Here is a 15,867-nt window from a genome sequence, read left to right as displayed (position 1 = left end):
GCGTATCCTGGCTAGGTCCTCTCCTACTATATTTCCCCTGAGGGTAAACTCAAATCCTCCCTACTGGCTTCAAGTCTGTAATGTTGCTGGGGGCAGGGGGGAGTACTTTTTCCCTTTTCCTATTATTTCTTCCTATGTGTCTGGTCCTTCCATTAGTGTCAAACTCCTGGCCTCTCTCCAACCAGTTATTTATTCTTGAGGAGGACTCATTTTCTGATAGGAGTTTTGGGACCAGGAAACCAGCATGGTTTTCTCTCTCTTTGGGAGCCAGCTACTTGCACGGAGCATGGGTTCTCACTTTGTCTTATTCATATGGTAAGCTTAGTGGCGAAGGCTGACTCTGCCTGTGAGAAGGAGGCCGTCGGGTGGCTAGTGCTGCTTATGACTGAGTGGGTAAGTCTAATTCTGGGGTGTGTATTTGGCAAGAACTGAACCACACACTCTAGCACAACATTTGTTGCTAATAAAGCTGATATGTTTTTTCTCTATCTGCCTGATGTCTGTATCTCTCTCTGAATTGGCCCTCAAAGTCAAGTAAGAAACAAGATTGTCATTTACTAGGCAAATTAAAACTTCAACATTTAATCCTACTCCTTCCCCACCATCCAAGCAACTCTTCCTCCTATTAATTTATAAGATCAAGACATTCAGATGGGATCTTCTCCAAACCTCCCACATCACCACATGTTTGTCTTTCTCTGACTTTCTGTACATCAGAGGAATCTCCCACCTCCTTTCTAAGACTGATCTCTCTTTCAGGTCCTCTTCAGTTCCTATCTCATTTCTCTCCTTCTTGTCTTTCTCGTAAGGGTCTCTATCACTAGCATCTTCTCTTCCTGGTCATTTGGGCAGAGGATGCCAAATAAGAAGATCTCAAGGCCCTGAATTGCTGATTTCCTATCAACCCCAGAGGAAACTCAAGACCTTAACCCAGATCCACAAATATGATAAGAAACCTCTTAACCCAGAAGGTTTTGGGGGAATCCAAATGTGATATTATCGGTTTGGCTAGTCTAAGACCCACAGATCCCCTTAAGTACAGGACCAACTACATCTAAAATGTATAATTCACGAGTTATACCCACATACTTTGAAATATCAGACATATAAAATAAAATTTATGTAAATAGATAGAATATATGAAAGAGTAAAGAGGAGAAAATCAGGAGGCAATGTACATCACATATTCCAAAAACCTACAGCAGTATGCTTGTTCTAATTAAATATTATTTGGTGCTAAGCTTTCTTGAAGCTGTGGAAAAAAGGAAAACACACTGGATTACATAATTCTCATTGTTTGAGAAAAGGAAGTTGAATCTCTGACAAAGTTTTCTCAGAAAAGATTCTGTCCAACTCAATTGCTCTTGAACCTGTGAACCTGTGATAAGGGATGCCAACCCACAAAAGGAACGATGTGTTCAACAGAGGCGTTGCAAGAGACACAGAAATGACCTTCAAGCTCCAATTGATAAGGCTGTATGTTACCAGTTATTAACCTGGTATGGTGAGAATAGAATATTTAGGTTGACAAGTTCTACCTTGGTTGTGCTGGCAGAAGTTATTTATAGAATATTCTTCTCCCACCCGCCATCTTAGTTATCTGATACTGTCCCTTTGAGCAGAGACAACACATGCCAATGTCGACACTAGTTTTGGTGTTGCTGCTATTAAGGATTCTTCCTGACAATTATGGGTAGCAGAATCTTTTGCATATTGAGATTGTTCCTGGTTCCTAGTAGTAAAACCAAATTTTCGAACCTAGAGGGAGCGTAGTTGATCTCCTATTTGATATTCCTGGAGGGAACTCATTGAGGATAGGATAGAAATTTGCATTCAAATCAGGAGATGAACTTTTAAATCATCCATTCATCCAAAATAGCAGCTCCTGCTATGTGGAGATGTGTAGTCTCTGGAAATACCATGGTGAACAAAATTCGAACATGGTCCCTGCCTTTGTGGAGCTTAGAGTCCAAGGGCCCTGACCTAGTCTAAGGTGTGAAGTGGTCAGGGAAGTTTTCCATAAGCAGTTGGCATTTGAGCAGAGATCCAAAGGATGAGCAGGCAGTGGGAACAGGATGTGCAAAGCCCCTGTGGCAGGAAGAAAGTGGTGCCTTTGAGGAAATGAAAGAAGGCCAGCAAGACTGGAGTACTGAGCATGAGGGGAGGACAGTCTAGGGTGAGGCTGGACAGACAGCACGGCCTTGAAGGCCTGGGAGCAGTGGCAGCCACTGAAGGGCTTTTAAAGAGAGGTAGTGGTGAGGGATGCAGGACCTGGTTAGAGTCTATCCAGTGCAAAGTGTTAACTGAAAACTGAATCATATTGTAACTCTCTTATTGAGGGACTAAAGGTTGGATCTTACAAAATGTTGAAATTATATGATAAAAGTAAATGGTAAATTGTTAGGATTTTGTATGTAACTTTCCAAGCTTTAGGGGAAAGCCATGAATTTTGTTTCTGCACATAAGCCCTCAAACCACCCTGCCAGGAGGAGCACAACAAATGTGTAAACATGTGTGAACACATTTGTAAGACTGAGTCATGAAATCGCTGGCCCAGGTTTTGAAAGGCACCCAGACCACAGAGAGGCCAGGACAGGACTGCTGCCGAGTGCCTTTCACAGACGCCCACCCCTAACAGCCCCTGCAGTCTGAATGGTGCTGGTGATGCCACCACTGAGAGAAGAACAGGAAAATCATTAAATGGCAAATGGTGATGCAGAAAATAAAAACAATCAAATGTACAAAGAAGACAAAAAATGGCAGGAACGTCAGAGTATTGAAAAATTTGATTTTAAAAGCAATCACTGGTATTAGAGGGCCGGCCCCGTGGCTGAGTGGTTAAGTTCATGTTCTCCTCTTTGACGGCCCAGGGTTTTGCTGGTTCAAATCCTGGGCACGGACATGGCACTGCTCATCAAGCCAGGCTGAGGTGGCATCCCACATGCCACAACTAGAAGCACCAGCAACTAAAATATACAACTATGTACTGGGGAGATTTGGGGAGAAAAAGCAGAAAAAAAAAAAAAGATTGGCAACAGTTGGTACCTCAGGTGCCAATCCTTATAAAAAAAAAATCACTGGTATCAAAAGTTAGGTTAAAAATAACTAATTTTATTTCGAGTCTTCCACCTTCTTCTTTGCTCCTCAGCTGTCCTGGTTAAGAGTGAAGGAAAGCTACCTTCTCCCCAAACCTCCTCCCCATTTTGTCTCTGCCATTAACCTGTGATTCAGCCAAGAAAGGGTCAACAGAGGGGCCTGGAGGGGCTCCCATCACTGTGGAGATCTCAGCCAAGGGAAACGGGAAGTAGCATGTTTTTACTGCCCAGTACAATTTCATTCCTATTACGTGTGCACACAGCCCCAAGAGGAAAATGCAATTTGGTAGTGACCTGATAACCACATTCTTGGAGGCTTGGCCCAAGAATGGCAAAAATCCAAACAATGCTGGGGGAAGGGGGAAGGGAAAGAGGCAGAGGGAAACAAAACACAATTTCCATTGTAAATTACTGGCTGTGATTAAATTCAAGTTAATGTCTAACCAGAAAGTGGAAATTTTAGATTATCAAAATGGGGGTCCCTTATCTTTCTCGTGAAGAAATAATTTTTATATCTTGAAAGCTTAGTAATTCCTATTAAAACAGCAAAGAAGTGTTTCAAAGTTTTATTGAAAATGTACTTTATTAAGCCAAAAGTTGATGCAGATAACCCTTGAATTTGGCTGGATTACAAGGTGGCTAGATCTAGGAGGGGAGAGGGGCCAGAGACCTCGTCCCTCCTGTGGACTGAGGCAGAATCACCGGCCTGAACATACGCCAGGGTGACTTCACGGTGTATCATGAATTCTGGTGTAATTGTTGGGCCCCTGATTGGGAATTGTGTGCTGAGATATTTTTTTCAAGTCCTACCATGTTATTACGTTTATCAGTATACACACATATCTGCATCAGGAAACTCTAATTCTGAGTTCTCAAGGATAGAATGATGAACTAGAATCCTCTTAGGCATGCCTCCTCCATACTCATCCTTCTACCTGCATTGTGGGTTAAACTCTTTGCAACAATGTTTTATCAATTATCACAATCTTTAACAAGCTTAAGTTGCTTTTATTAAGTGATAGAAGTTCTCAAAAAGTATATGATTAAAAAAATGTAGATAGTGCAGGTTTATTATTCACATCTACCCTTTGCTGGTCGCTCTTTCCCAGCTGCAGGAAGAGCAATACTACAAAGTCTGGAAAATGTCGCTCTTTCTGTCTCTCCGGGACCTGCCTTCATTTGCTGATTCACGCACACATGCGTTCATTCATTTCACATTTATTAAGCACTACCATATGGGTGATGCTGATTTTGCTGGGTACCTGGGACGTAAAAGTGTCTGAAATACAGACCCTGCCTTAGTTTAGAGGTTTCCACCCTCACGGGGGACAGATGGCTTTGCCCCTCCTGTAGTTCCTGGTCTCATGGGAGCACAGAGGAGGGAGTCTTTACCTCTGCTCTGTGAGGCTGGGAACAGTGTTGGGAAGGAGCACCAAGAGCATCAGGTAGGATAAAGGGGTCAGTCCCGAGGGGAAGACCACCCTCGCAAAGGCAACATGTCAAGAGCAGGGAGAAAGATGACTTCCTCAGCCATTACACAGCTCTACAGCTGATTGTTGTCTCCATTAATGCAGGGTATTGTAGTAAACGCTCCCACTTGGGGGACGGGCAAGAACTGTCAGGGTTTTTTGTTTTGTTTTGTTTTTGGCCTGGAATATTTGCATAAATGTCATTATTCACTTCTATACGCAATATACAATCATCACCTAGGGACTTCCACAGTATTTCGGGGGAAAACACATAAGGACCCGAAGTTTGAATAAACGAGAACTTGGCATGAATGTTTAAATGAACTTTGGCATCCCCCTTAGAATGGGGCAGAGGAACCCGAAAACCCTTGGCCCACTGCCGGGTAGTGGCGACGCGCTGGGCGCACCTCTCACAAGTGACGCGGATGCGCTCGTCACTGGACGACTGCTGCTCGTCCTCCTTCTCTTGGAAGTGCTCCTGCACGCACTGCTCCTCGAACTCATGCAGTCTCTTGAGCTCCTCCTCGCTGAGAAACAGCTCTGTGTAAAGGAAGAAGGTTTGCTAAGTGAAAAACAAGCCATATCCGTGAAGAATCAATTTAGTTGCGTCATTGCGAATTTCACGACCCAACCTTAATTAAGCTCCTTTCTCCATCACTTGCAGGCAGTTCTCTGACTACTAAGATTGTTTGTTCCACAAAGAGAAGTTGTAATAAACAGCAATTATCTTTCCACTAGAGCTCACTTTTTAACACAAAAAACAAAATTACAGCTATTTGAAAAATGAAACCAAGTACTATTTTCTGCAAAACCTTTTGCATATATTTTATGGATAGACTCAAGTGTACAGCATTATTTTCCCATCCTCTTTAGATGCAATAAATTAAAACATTTTGAAAGGAATATTGAATTTATATGGAAGAGTTATTTTCAAGACCTCTCCCAACTTCTGATCTCTTCATGAGTGGGCTTTCCATAACACTAGTTAGTAAATTAAAACTAGAATGAAAGCAACAGAAAATGAGAAGCATCTGCAAAGAATAGCAGTTGGACTAGAGCGTTGTGTTTTCATACATTTAAGTAGTTTAATGAGATTTTCATGAGGGGGTCCAATTTGAACGCTCTTTTGAAATTATCCAAGATAGAAACGAAAGAGTCCTGCACATACTCAGTCCACGATCCTGTTCGTCTTGGTCCCCTTCTCTTTTCTTCCTACAGCGACCACTAAGACGCATAATGATTATGTAGATGTGGCTTAAAATGATCATTGGTGGAGGGAGGACTGGCCGGTCATGGAATGTCATAATCAGTTGATAGCGCTGGAATTTCCACACTTGGTTGGATATTGACTTTACTTCAAAGAAGGTATTGCTTTAAAAAGAATAAACTTTTAGTTAGTAATGTTACTTTGTATTGTGATTTCCCAGGGCAACCAGAGTTACTTGCATTGGAATGAAAATACACAAGGAAACGGCCTTTTAGTGCCAGTTAGTACTGACTTCTAGATCACCCTGTCTTTTGGTTTATCAATGTGGATCACCTACACTCAAGGACATTTTATTCACATAAATAATTAAGAATTAAGCATATTAAAGTTGCCACCTACTGCTTTCTTGAAAAGCCCACTCTGCAGTCTACTGACTCATATGCTCAGGAAATTTCACTTCAGAAATTTAAAGGTATGAGCCATTCAACTAAGCATTTTGAACTATTTAAACTTTCAATTCAGTAGAACAACTAGTTGGCTACATTTTTTTTTGTAATGGAATTGATTATCGAACTTTGATCAAAAGTACATTATTTTGGATGCTGGGAGGTACAATCTTTGTCTTCTTCCCATTTCCAATGGGAGGCAGTAAGCGCATGATTGTTGAAAGTTGGAATCCTGGTGGAGCATGTTGTCTACTGACTCGGGGACATTGGAAAAGCCAGTTAACCTCTCATGACCTTTGTTTTCTCATCTCTCAAGACAGGAGTTTGAAGCAGATTCTCTCCAATGCCCTGGCCAGCTCTAAGATTCTATAGTTCCCTGAAGGACTTTTCCCTTTTATTTTTTGTCTTAGAAGCTAAAATAATTTTCTCAACATTTATTAAGCACGGTCACATACTCAACACATCATCCTAAAACGCACAAGGTTTATAAGAAACTTGGTTTTATAATTTAAGCCGTTTCTTTCCTAGGCCATTTTATCTTCTATTCTCCAAATGACAAGGAAAATATTTTATATAATGTTACATTAATTGTCTTGTGGTCTAGTGGTTAAGATTTGGCACTCTCACTGCTGTGGCCTAGTCAGGGAATCATACCACCCATCTGTTGGTTGTCGTACTGTAGTGGCTGCATGTTGCTGTGATGCTGAAAGCTATGCCATGGGTATTTCAAATACCAGCAAGGGCTGGACAGACTAAGCACAATGGAGCTTCCAGACTAAGACAGGCTATGAAGAAGGACTGGGTCATCCACTTCTGAAAAAATTGGCCAGCAAAACCCTATGAATGGTAGCGGAGAATTTTTTAATACAGTGTGGGAAGGTGAGAGGTTGGCACAAAAACACTGGGCATGGGTCTCCTCTGCTGTCCACAGGGTGCTGGGAGTCAGAATGGACTCCACAGCGCTAGAAACAAACAGTAGTTGTCACAGCTTGTGAAATTAACATTGCTTTCTGTGCCTCTGATAATGAATTAAACGCAAAACTCAATAAAATCTTCTCTACTTGAGGGGACTTTCATCTAAGAAAATATTTTCATTAGATTAAAAAACATGCTAAAGTATTAAAATACTACCCAAGAATAAATTTAAATGTATTTGTCAACTCTTGATTTATGAATACATTAAGACTGATTAAGTTTAAACAAAAAAGACTGCAAAAATTCAAGCATTTAAAAGCCCTAGTGAAATTCTGTGTAAGTCCATGGCAGCTTGGGAGAGTTCTGAGATAAAACTGGAAATTTGTAAAGTAATAAATAATAAGCACACGGTCATCAGCCGTGACACATACTTGAAAACTGCAATGAGCAGGTTCACCAGCAGGATGTTGGCCACCAGGAGGTAGCACGCCATGATGGCCGGAGTGAGCCAGGCGCCTGGGATACACGGAGGGAGCCGCTTGCCGTCCTCATCGTACTGGTTGTCACCACAAGGAGCTGAAACAAAAGTTTGTCTTGTTGTGCTTGCTTTTTACATGGAACAAAAAGAATAAATAGTTCACATATGCCATTAAATGACCTATTTCTTTTTTAACCTGATTTTTTTCCTGGTTTCATAAACAATAATTTGCCATGTGAAAAATATCAGTTCATGCAAAATGGATAGGCAACTCATTTCCGCACTCAGAGATAGTCGTTCTTTACTTGTCATATTTGTAAACATTTTCCCATTTCTTTATTGTGTTTTGACATAGAGAAGTTCTTAATTTTTAAGCAGACAAATCTGTCTCCATGGTTTCTTTCTTTGCTGTTATCCAGTAGAAAGTTATTGTGTCCTCTAATTATTTAGCATTATCTTATGTTGTCTTCTTGGTTTCACTTGTACGTTAACTTTGAAAATAATTTTGTTGTGGGGCAGGAGGTGAGGGTCCCCTCTGCTCTCATATCTGTTATTAACTGTTCTGGGGCCATTTTGGAAAATAATTTTTTTCTCTCTGCTCATTTGAAATGCCACTTTGATCATAGGTACCTATTTCCTGAAGACAAAACTAGGACGAACCCAACAGTGATTAGTGAAGTAATAATCATAAATTTATAGTCTACTTACTTTCAGTTTTAAAAAGTATTGACATCAGAGAACAAGAGAAGCATTTGAAAGCAGTATAAGACTATCACTAATTAGCTAAGGAAGAGACTAATTAATACACACAATTCATGGACTAGAGTCATCAATTCTGTGTAAACTTACGATTAATTTCCATAGCGTAGACTATATAGCGATTGGAAAGCAGAATTTAATTTTTTTTAGTTGTGGCAGGAAGGCAGGAAAGAAAATAAGATGACAGTTGAGAGAAAAGTAAAACAAATGATTAACAACACAAGAACTGTTTTGCTGCAAGAAATGCAAAATATTCAAGCTTGGGAGCTACAGATTCATGCTTGGAAACAGTGATCTATTTAGAAGAAATTTTACACATTATTAATTTTAGGAAATACATATATGTTTCATGAATATTTATTTTACCATATGTTAGAAGCAATAGCTAAAGCTCACTAGTTAAAAATACTGTGAAAAAGACATGAGGCTACTGGCAGATGATCATTTTAACGTACAGGTTAGCCAATCAAGCATTCCCTATATCCCAACACAGACACCTCGTAAGCACAAGTAAATGCACAATTATTATGAAATGGTCAGATCACAAATCAAAAACCTACACTTCATGGTGCTACTGAAAATAGCCTCAAGTTTACTGCTTTATCTTTTCTCATTACCCAATTTAATAAAAAAATATAAAAATACTACAAGTTATGTCTGGATCCAGGGACTTTTAGCATTTATGTATGTTTACCTAAGCTAATATTCTTTTGAAACCAAATTAGATTTTTATGTTCTGGCTTTTACCAAGCTACAAACACATTCAATAATTGACTTTGAGATACTTGTGATAATAATGTGTTTTGAATCATGTTATAAAAGCTAGATAGAAGGCATTGAACGAACTTGTTATCAGTCTAACCTAATGGTGGTAGATATACTGACAACCATGCATTTCATACGAGGGAAGGATGTTCAAAACCTATTCCCAAGAAGCAGAACACTGGAGGTGGTGGACATGCTATTGTACCTGATGCTTTATGATAGGGCACAATATGCAAAGGAAAATATTGTTGCTGATGTGAAAACAGAGCCTCGTTCATTGGTGGTACATTAGCTGTCCAGGTGAAATAAGTATAAAAATATTTGAGCTTCACTTCCCTACAACACAAGAGACACTGTGAGCTACAGGCTCAGCCTGGGGAGGAGCTGGGGCCTGCATTCCCCAGAAATCCATGAAGAATTGCTGCTCATTTCCTCTGCTAACGTCCAGATTATTGTTGATTAAAAAAATAGCACTCCAGAAGTGAAGAGGAAATTGATAACTATGTGGAAAATGGGCTTTGGTGGCTTGAAGAAAAGGATGACATGAGGCACCAGTCACCCTGTCACGCTCACCATCTCATTCTGTTGGAATAAGACTACCAGGTCTATCTTGGAGTGGAAAGAGATTTAGGCTGAAGAAAAATTAGGATATTGGCATTGGGACTACATTCATGCGATGGGATGTTCACTAGGTCCAGCTAAAGTGATGTGAGACTCTTTCAGAATTCTATTAATGACTTTTAGAGTAGAAGAAATGACTGATGTCTCAAAAATCTACATTTCATAATCTGCACACATTCCTTCATAAAATAATTTGATGCCTATGGAAGAATAAAAAATACTTTATTTCCAAATTAACAATTGCTCTTCCATTAATTTGGAGCTGATCATCTGCCTCAGAAGCAGGGAAGAGAATCTTACTATGAATTCTATTCTTACGGTCTATCTGGTCTGCAAACACTTCTCCATAGATCATCCAGTAGGGCATGTAGAAGATGTTTCGGGCCAGTTTCCAAGACGGCTCCTCATCTGGGTGCAAAATGGCTTGACGGGCTACTCCAAAACTCATCAGCACAACCAGCATGATGACCACAAAATACAGCATGTCAATCATCTGAGTAGAGAGAAAATGTGTCTCTTACTGTCTTGATTCATGGTCCAAGTTTGCCTGCTTCGTTATATTGCTCTCCCCAAAGACATCATGAGTGTTTAATTAAGATGAAGAAGGCCTCTTTGCCTTCTCTCCATCTCATCTTACTAAGGAGTAAGAGGAGGAGATATCTCGGGAGGTAAGAAGATAATGAATTGAGTACACAATGATATTTATTCATTCATTATACAATTGCTGAGTGGTTACCATGAGCAATACTCCGGTTACTATGGATACTGAACTGGTATAATTCCTAATTTTGAACATTCCTGAAGACGAGGACCCTTGTGGGCATAAGCTAAACCATATATCCCTTCACTCAAAGCCACTTGCCCTATAAAGAGTTATTCCTAAACTTAGGAGACTTCCTTCCTTCTGGCACCAGTCCTCACACTGAAGCTATTTTAGGTGATGTGAAGATGATCTGCTAGTTCATTTTTAGTTTCATATTCTATGGCTTGTTCTGGACAAAATGTTGCCATGGATTTGTCTTGGGCTAATCACATGAACTGCCTTTGTCCACTCCAGGCCAGAGCACATGAACTGAAGACTAGAATACAAGTGACGGAATGACCCTGGGCCCCTTTATCACTGACTTCCAACTCATGTTCATCAATTGGATTTTATTAAGTTATTAGCATGCAAGAGAACTATGTATCTTAAAACAAAAAACATTTCCTGTAAGAAATCAACTGCAAAGGAAAGACGAAATGAAATCTAATGAAGCCATGCCCAAGGCCTGGTCTCAGGTCCTCACTAGAGCCTCGGTGTCTTTAGTTACTCACAGGGTGTCAGTACTAACCATCTTTCCAATCATCATCACGTAGGGTCCCAGATACTTGTTAACACCAAAGATGTCCAGGACGCGGATGTACCAGAAGATGATATCCACACAGTAGATGACTCGGCCGTAGCCCATGTACGGTTGCTTCTGTAGGCGAAGGATTGCTCCAATCATGAACATGGAAATGGCCACGAGATCCGTGATGTTCCAGTACTCCTGAAGCCAAACCTTTATTTTCTGGCTGAGTTTGCCCGGTTCGGACATGAGGATCTGAAAACATGCCAAAGAACAATAAACAGGAAGTGCTCTATTGGAAGCCTCGGGCTCCTTAGAATCTTGGAAAGACAGGACTGGTGGAACATTCCAGGGCATCTGGTCCCCCTTCCGGCTCAAGACCTCTAAACACTAATCTTCTCTGGCAGAGAAAGATATCTAGAAAGGGAAATTCCGCAGAATCCTCTGTGTTCCTAGATTCACTGTTTCACAAACTCTCAGGAAATGCCTTCTAAATTATGTCCTCTGGCTATAATGAAAGCAGCTGCCTCTTGATTTCTTTTCCAATTCTTGGGACACATGCCTATTGGCCCACATTTAGGAATTAGTCCAGGAGGAAAACTCTAGAGCAGAGATGAACCTGTGTGGTCCTACAGAAGAGCAATCCAACCAGTGGAGATGGTAGAATTGAGCTAGAAAATGTTTCTTGGCCAAAATTCCTTTGCAACTTAGATATGAGAAGTCAAGGGAAAGTTGAACTCGATTTTCTCCTGCTTCGGATATTACCCTTTCAAAATCACCATGATTGAAAGGATACTGCCTCAGAGTAAATTGAGAATATTGAACAACTAGCAGCATGGGCACACACAGAGTCATCCCCAGGGACACAGCTGTGGTGTGCACTAGGGTGGGGGTGTGCTGTGCTGGATGGCACCCCTTTAGTTAGGGGGACTCTGGGTAGGTCCCAGGGACCACAGGGGTGGGTTGGGGTGGTGGCTACATATTGGCCAACACAGAGAGGATTCACTAGTTTCACAACCCATGCACACTGGCTGATGGCTGCCCTCTTTGCTATAACTGGAGGAGAGCTCCTGGAGTAAAGAACAGTGTCTTAGTGCACGGCTGAGGCTCATCAAGATCATGGTGACACTAGAGATGGTACAACAGGCCACTTGGGGAATCCAGTTCTAACATCTGCAGAGTCTGAGTGAAGCCCAACTAGAAAAGAAAGAGGAGCAGGAGAAGGAGATGGGTTGTAGAATTTGGATTTGACACTCTTTTGGTTTCTCAGGTTCTCATTAGATGGACAGCATCAAACTCACTTTACTGGGAAGAAGTTGCTGGTGATATTTTTTTTCAGTTCAGTGAAAGAGGGGTCAATAACCATTGCAAAATAATAGTACTGGTTCTATATAAGTTGGAGAAAGAATATGAAATCCTGCTGTATGCTTTTTCAGTTAAAGTGCCCTTTTTCTTGGATATAAGTTTTCTCTTTATAAGCTAATATAGTGCATTACAACTTGTGGTTAATATTAGGAAGAGAAGTAGCCGGCCCATATTTCTACTGCCACCTGCAAAACTTGCCCTCTTGGAGTTACACGTTAATTTTAAGTCCTCTGTGATATGAGTCATGCATGAAATGGTGCCTGTCCTTTTTCAACACTTAGTTGAAAATCTTGTTCCCTCTGTTTGCAGCAGATGCTCTAGTGGCCTGTGCAGACACCCTGGTTGCTTTCACCAGCTGGGTGTGCCCAGGCCCCATCTGCTGCAGGTGCTGCTGTTCAGCTCCCACTCATCCCATTGGGCAATTGGAGCTGCCTTTCTTGTAGGTGCCAATGACTGGCTGATGTGGGTACAAGACCGCTCCTTTCGTTCAAGGTGGGACAGACTCAACAGAGTCCAGTACACTCAGAGTCCCCTCTGAGCATTAGGCCAGGGACAGATCCCACTGAGACCACACCTGGCTCAGCTTCTTCTCCGCTCCTGGACTGCCCCCCTGCTCCCTCTCATGGCTCTCCTGAGAGCCCTCCTTTAATAAATCACTTGCACAAGAATCTCCATCATGCACATAGGGAACCTGAGCTAGGACAGTGTGGTTCAGAGTCTTAAGTTGCAGGAAAAATGTTGTCTCTTGTCTCTCTCTGTTTCTAGTTTCAGCCCCCAGAAAACTGAGCCAAAATTTGTACCCGGTTGTCGTAATTGGTTTATCTCAAGTACCTGGCAGGATTTACTGTTGCTTTTATAGGCGCTCAGGTCTGTTTTGTTTTCTTTTTGGTGAGGAAGACTGGCCTTGGGTTAACACCTGTTGCCAATCTTCCTCTTTTTGCTTAAGGAAGATTGGCACTGAGCTAATATCTGTGCCTGTCTTCCCCTATTTTGCATGTGGGTCACTGCCATAACACGGCTTGATGAGTGGTGTAGGTCTACACCCAGGATCCGAACCTGTGAACCTGGGCCACTGAAGCAGCATGCACTGAGCTTAAATCACCATGCCACTGGGCTGGCCCAACTCAGATCTGTTTTTATTACTAAACATCATTTATTTTGCCTTGTGTTTTGATTTGCAAGTTCAAATTCAGTTGGAAGCAGAGGCATATAAATCTTAAGCAAGGAAATGGAATAAACTTGGGGTTGTGACACCTCAAAAGAAAAGTCCCCTGGCACTTATGATTTGCAGAAAATGTTTTTGCAATAAGAAGCTATAGGTGAATTGAAGTCAGTGGTTAGCGGGTCTGGGGCAGGCCTCTGGAGTAATCACCTCTCGTATTTTCTCTAAGGCCAGGCTCACGATGTAGGAGATGACGATCCACTCCTGGAGACAGGGCCAGCGGTCCATCCGCACCAGGATGACGTAGTTGAAGAGCAGTAAGTAGCCTAAGTACGATATCTGACAGACCGACAGAAAAATGGTTAGCAGTGTTTGGGGAGATAACACGCGCTGGAAAACAAGCGTTGAAACTCTATTTTCGGGCTGACACATCTTCTAAAATAAATTTTCATTTCCAACTGGACTGATTCATTTAGAGGAAACCTTCCACTCCCATCGCAGGGCAGACAGAGAGCTTTGAGGCCAACTGGGAGGCATTTTATACTTCAGCACGATATGGGTGCTGACGTGTCATTTTCTAAATGAAGATGTATTTGCTGCTTTTATTACTTTCGTGGGGGAAATTGTGAAGTTACACGAAATTATGATGATAGGGAAAGTTTTAATATTTTACTGGTGTGTCTTCTACCTTCCTGGAAATTGGAAAATGTGCTTACACCTTCTGCCTCAAAAATGTCCCTCTTGAATCTTTCCACTAATCATGGACGTGGGAGGTTAGAAGGGAGGAGGAGGAGTTGTCTGCACACGCACACCGTCCCCTCAATTAGCATCGACATGTCTGTGATATGCTGTGGCCATAACAGGCTCCCTGTTTTTGTGGCAAGAAAAGGTGTAGAGTCTGGAGGTGTATGGGAGTGGGGTGAGGTAGATGGGAGTGGCATGAGGTGGAGGGAGGTGGCCTGAAATTGATTGTCTGAGGCTGATTCACTGTGAAGCTGAGGAATCTTCAGTTTCAGGGCTCCTCACTGGCACAGGCCCCTTCTGAAGTCTTGGGGTGGGGGTGGGTGCGGAGGGTGTGCTGGAAAATGTGTATTTGTGGTTTGGCAGACTTTTTTTTTTAAGATCACCCCTCATTGTATGAGCTTTACCAGGATACAGTTAAAATCCCTTGTATCCACTGTTTACTCCTTGCAGAGGATTAGAGCCAGACTTCTCAACGTTGAGCTGTATCAGAATCTCCTGGAAAGCTGTAAAACATGCGATGCCTTCCCCCACGGCCAGAGATAACATCAGAGGGTCCAGGGTGAGACTGGGGCTCTTCGACCGCCTCTACAGCTGCATCTGTGCTGAGCTCTCCTGCAGGCCAGGCGCACCCCATTGTTCAGCTGGTTCTGACCAGAACAGGTGAGCACCAGTGGTTTCAGCGCTCGCCAGTTGTGGCTGTCTAAAGGTTGGGTGTCCAGGTCCACGGTCCACCTGGGTCCCCATGCAGCTCCCCAGGTGCTATTCCCCAGAGCTCTGCCTCTGGCCCTGCCCACCCTCATTCATTCCCATCCACGGCCTGGGACCCTGCTCCTTGTGTCCCATCACCTGCTAATCCAGGCACAAATGGAACCACAGGGTTGGAGCTTGCCTGGCGTGCACTGCTGCTTGGTGCTTGGACCTTCATGAGTAGTCTTGTCCCCTCCTCCAGACTGAAATGGTTGTGGGAGCTACTACGTGCCTGCCACCCTTGCTGGGACCGCCTGCTACTAGGACAGTTTCTCCTACAGCCTTCCCATCTGCTCAGGTCTCCACACCTCTCTTTTCCCCCCATCTGAGGAAGTCCCAGCGTGTGTCAGGCCAGGACTGTGCTTGTTAGGGCTCGCCACACTCCTGGAGCTGTCAGGACACTGGCCACCAAAGGGGGATGCAGGAAAGGGTATGGCCAAGTGGGTCGGCTTGGTGTGCACGTTAGAGCGGACAGGACTTCATGTGCTCCCCTATTCCAGGAGTTTATGATTGGAGTTCAACCACACCCTGTAGTAATCCCACCAGTTTCATGAACAAAATGGCGTCTTTGAGTTTGCTCTTTAAATCACTAGTCATCTTTGTTCATTTTTAAATGAAGCTATATTTCACTGTTTGTATTGCTAAAGGCATTAAAAAATCCTTCATCTTAAGCAAATAGACTAAGACTATTTTGCTTTATGAAATGGCGTATTTGGGGCTAGGATGGTCACGTTCCTACATACATATAAACATGTGACAAGATATC

The 15,867-nt window shown here is 42.4% G+C and overlaps 1 protein-coding gene across 1 annotated transcript in view; it reads right to left on the bottom strand.

Annotated features, from left to right (window-relative positions):
• TRPM1 (transient receptor potential cation channel subfamily M member 1) overlaps positions 1-15,867 on the bottom strand; it is a 113,152-nt gene that overhangs the window by 16,760 nt on the left and 80,525 nt on the right. The window contains exons 20-25 of the mRNA XM_046652768.1: positions 13,821-13,949; positions 11,087-11,338; positions 10,074-10,248; positions 7,564-7,708; positions 5,733-5,935; positions 4,972-5,104 (exon numbers count right to left, since the gene is read on the bottom strand). Coding sequence (XP_046508724.1) covers positions 4,972-5,104; positions 5,733-5,935; positions 7,564-7,708; positions 10,074-10,248; positions 11,087-11,338; positions 13,821-13,949 — 1,037 coding nt within the window. The remainder of the gene's footprint in view (positions 1-4,971; positions 5,105-5,732; positions 5,936-7,563; positions 7,709-10,073; positions 10,249-11,086; positions 11,339-13,820; positions 13,950-15,867) is intronic.

This window comes from Equus quagga, chromosome 2 (assembly GCF_021613505.1).
Source record: "Equus quagga isolate Etosha38 chromosome 2, UCLA_HA_Equagga_1.0, whole genome shotgun sequence".
In the NCBI taxonomy this organism is placed as follows: Eukaryota; Metazoa; Chordata; class Mammalia; order Perissodactyla; family Equidae; genus Equus; species Equus quagga.
Note: the sequence above shows the minus strand (reverse complement) of the source record. Positions and strands in the feature narration are given on the sequence as shown.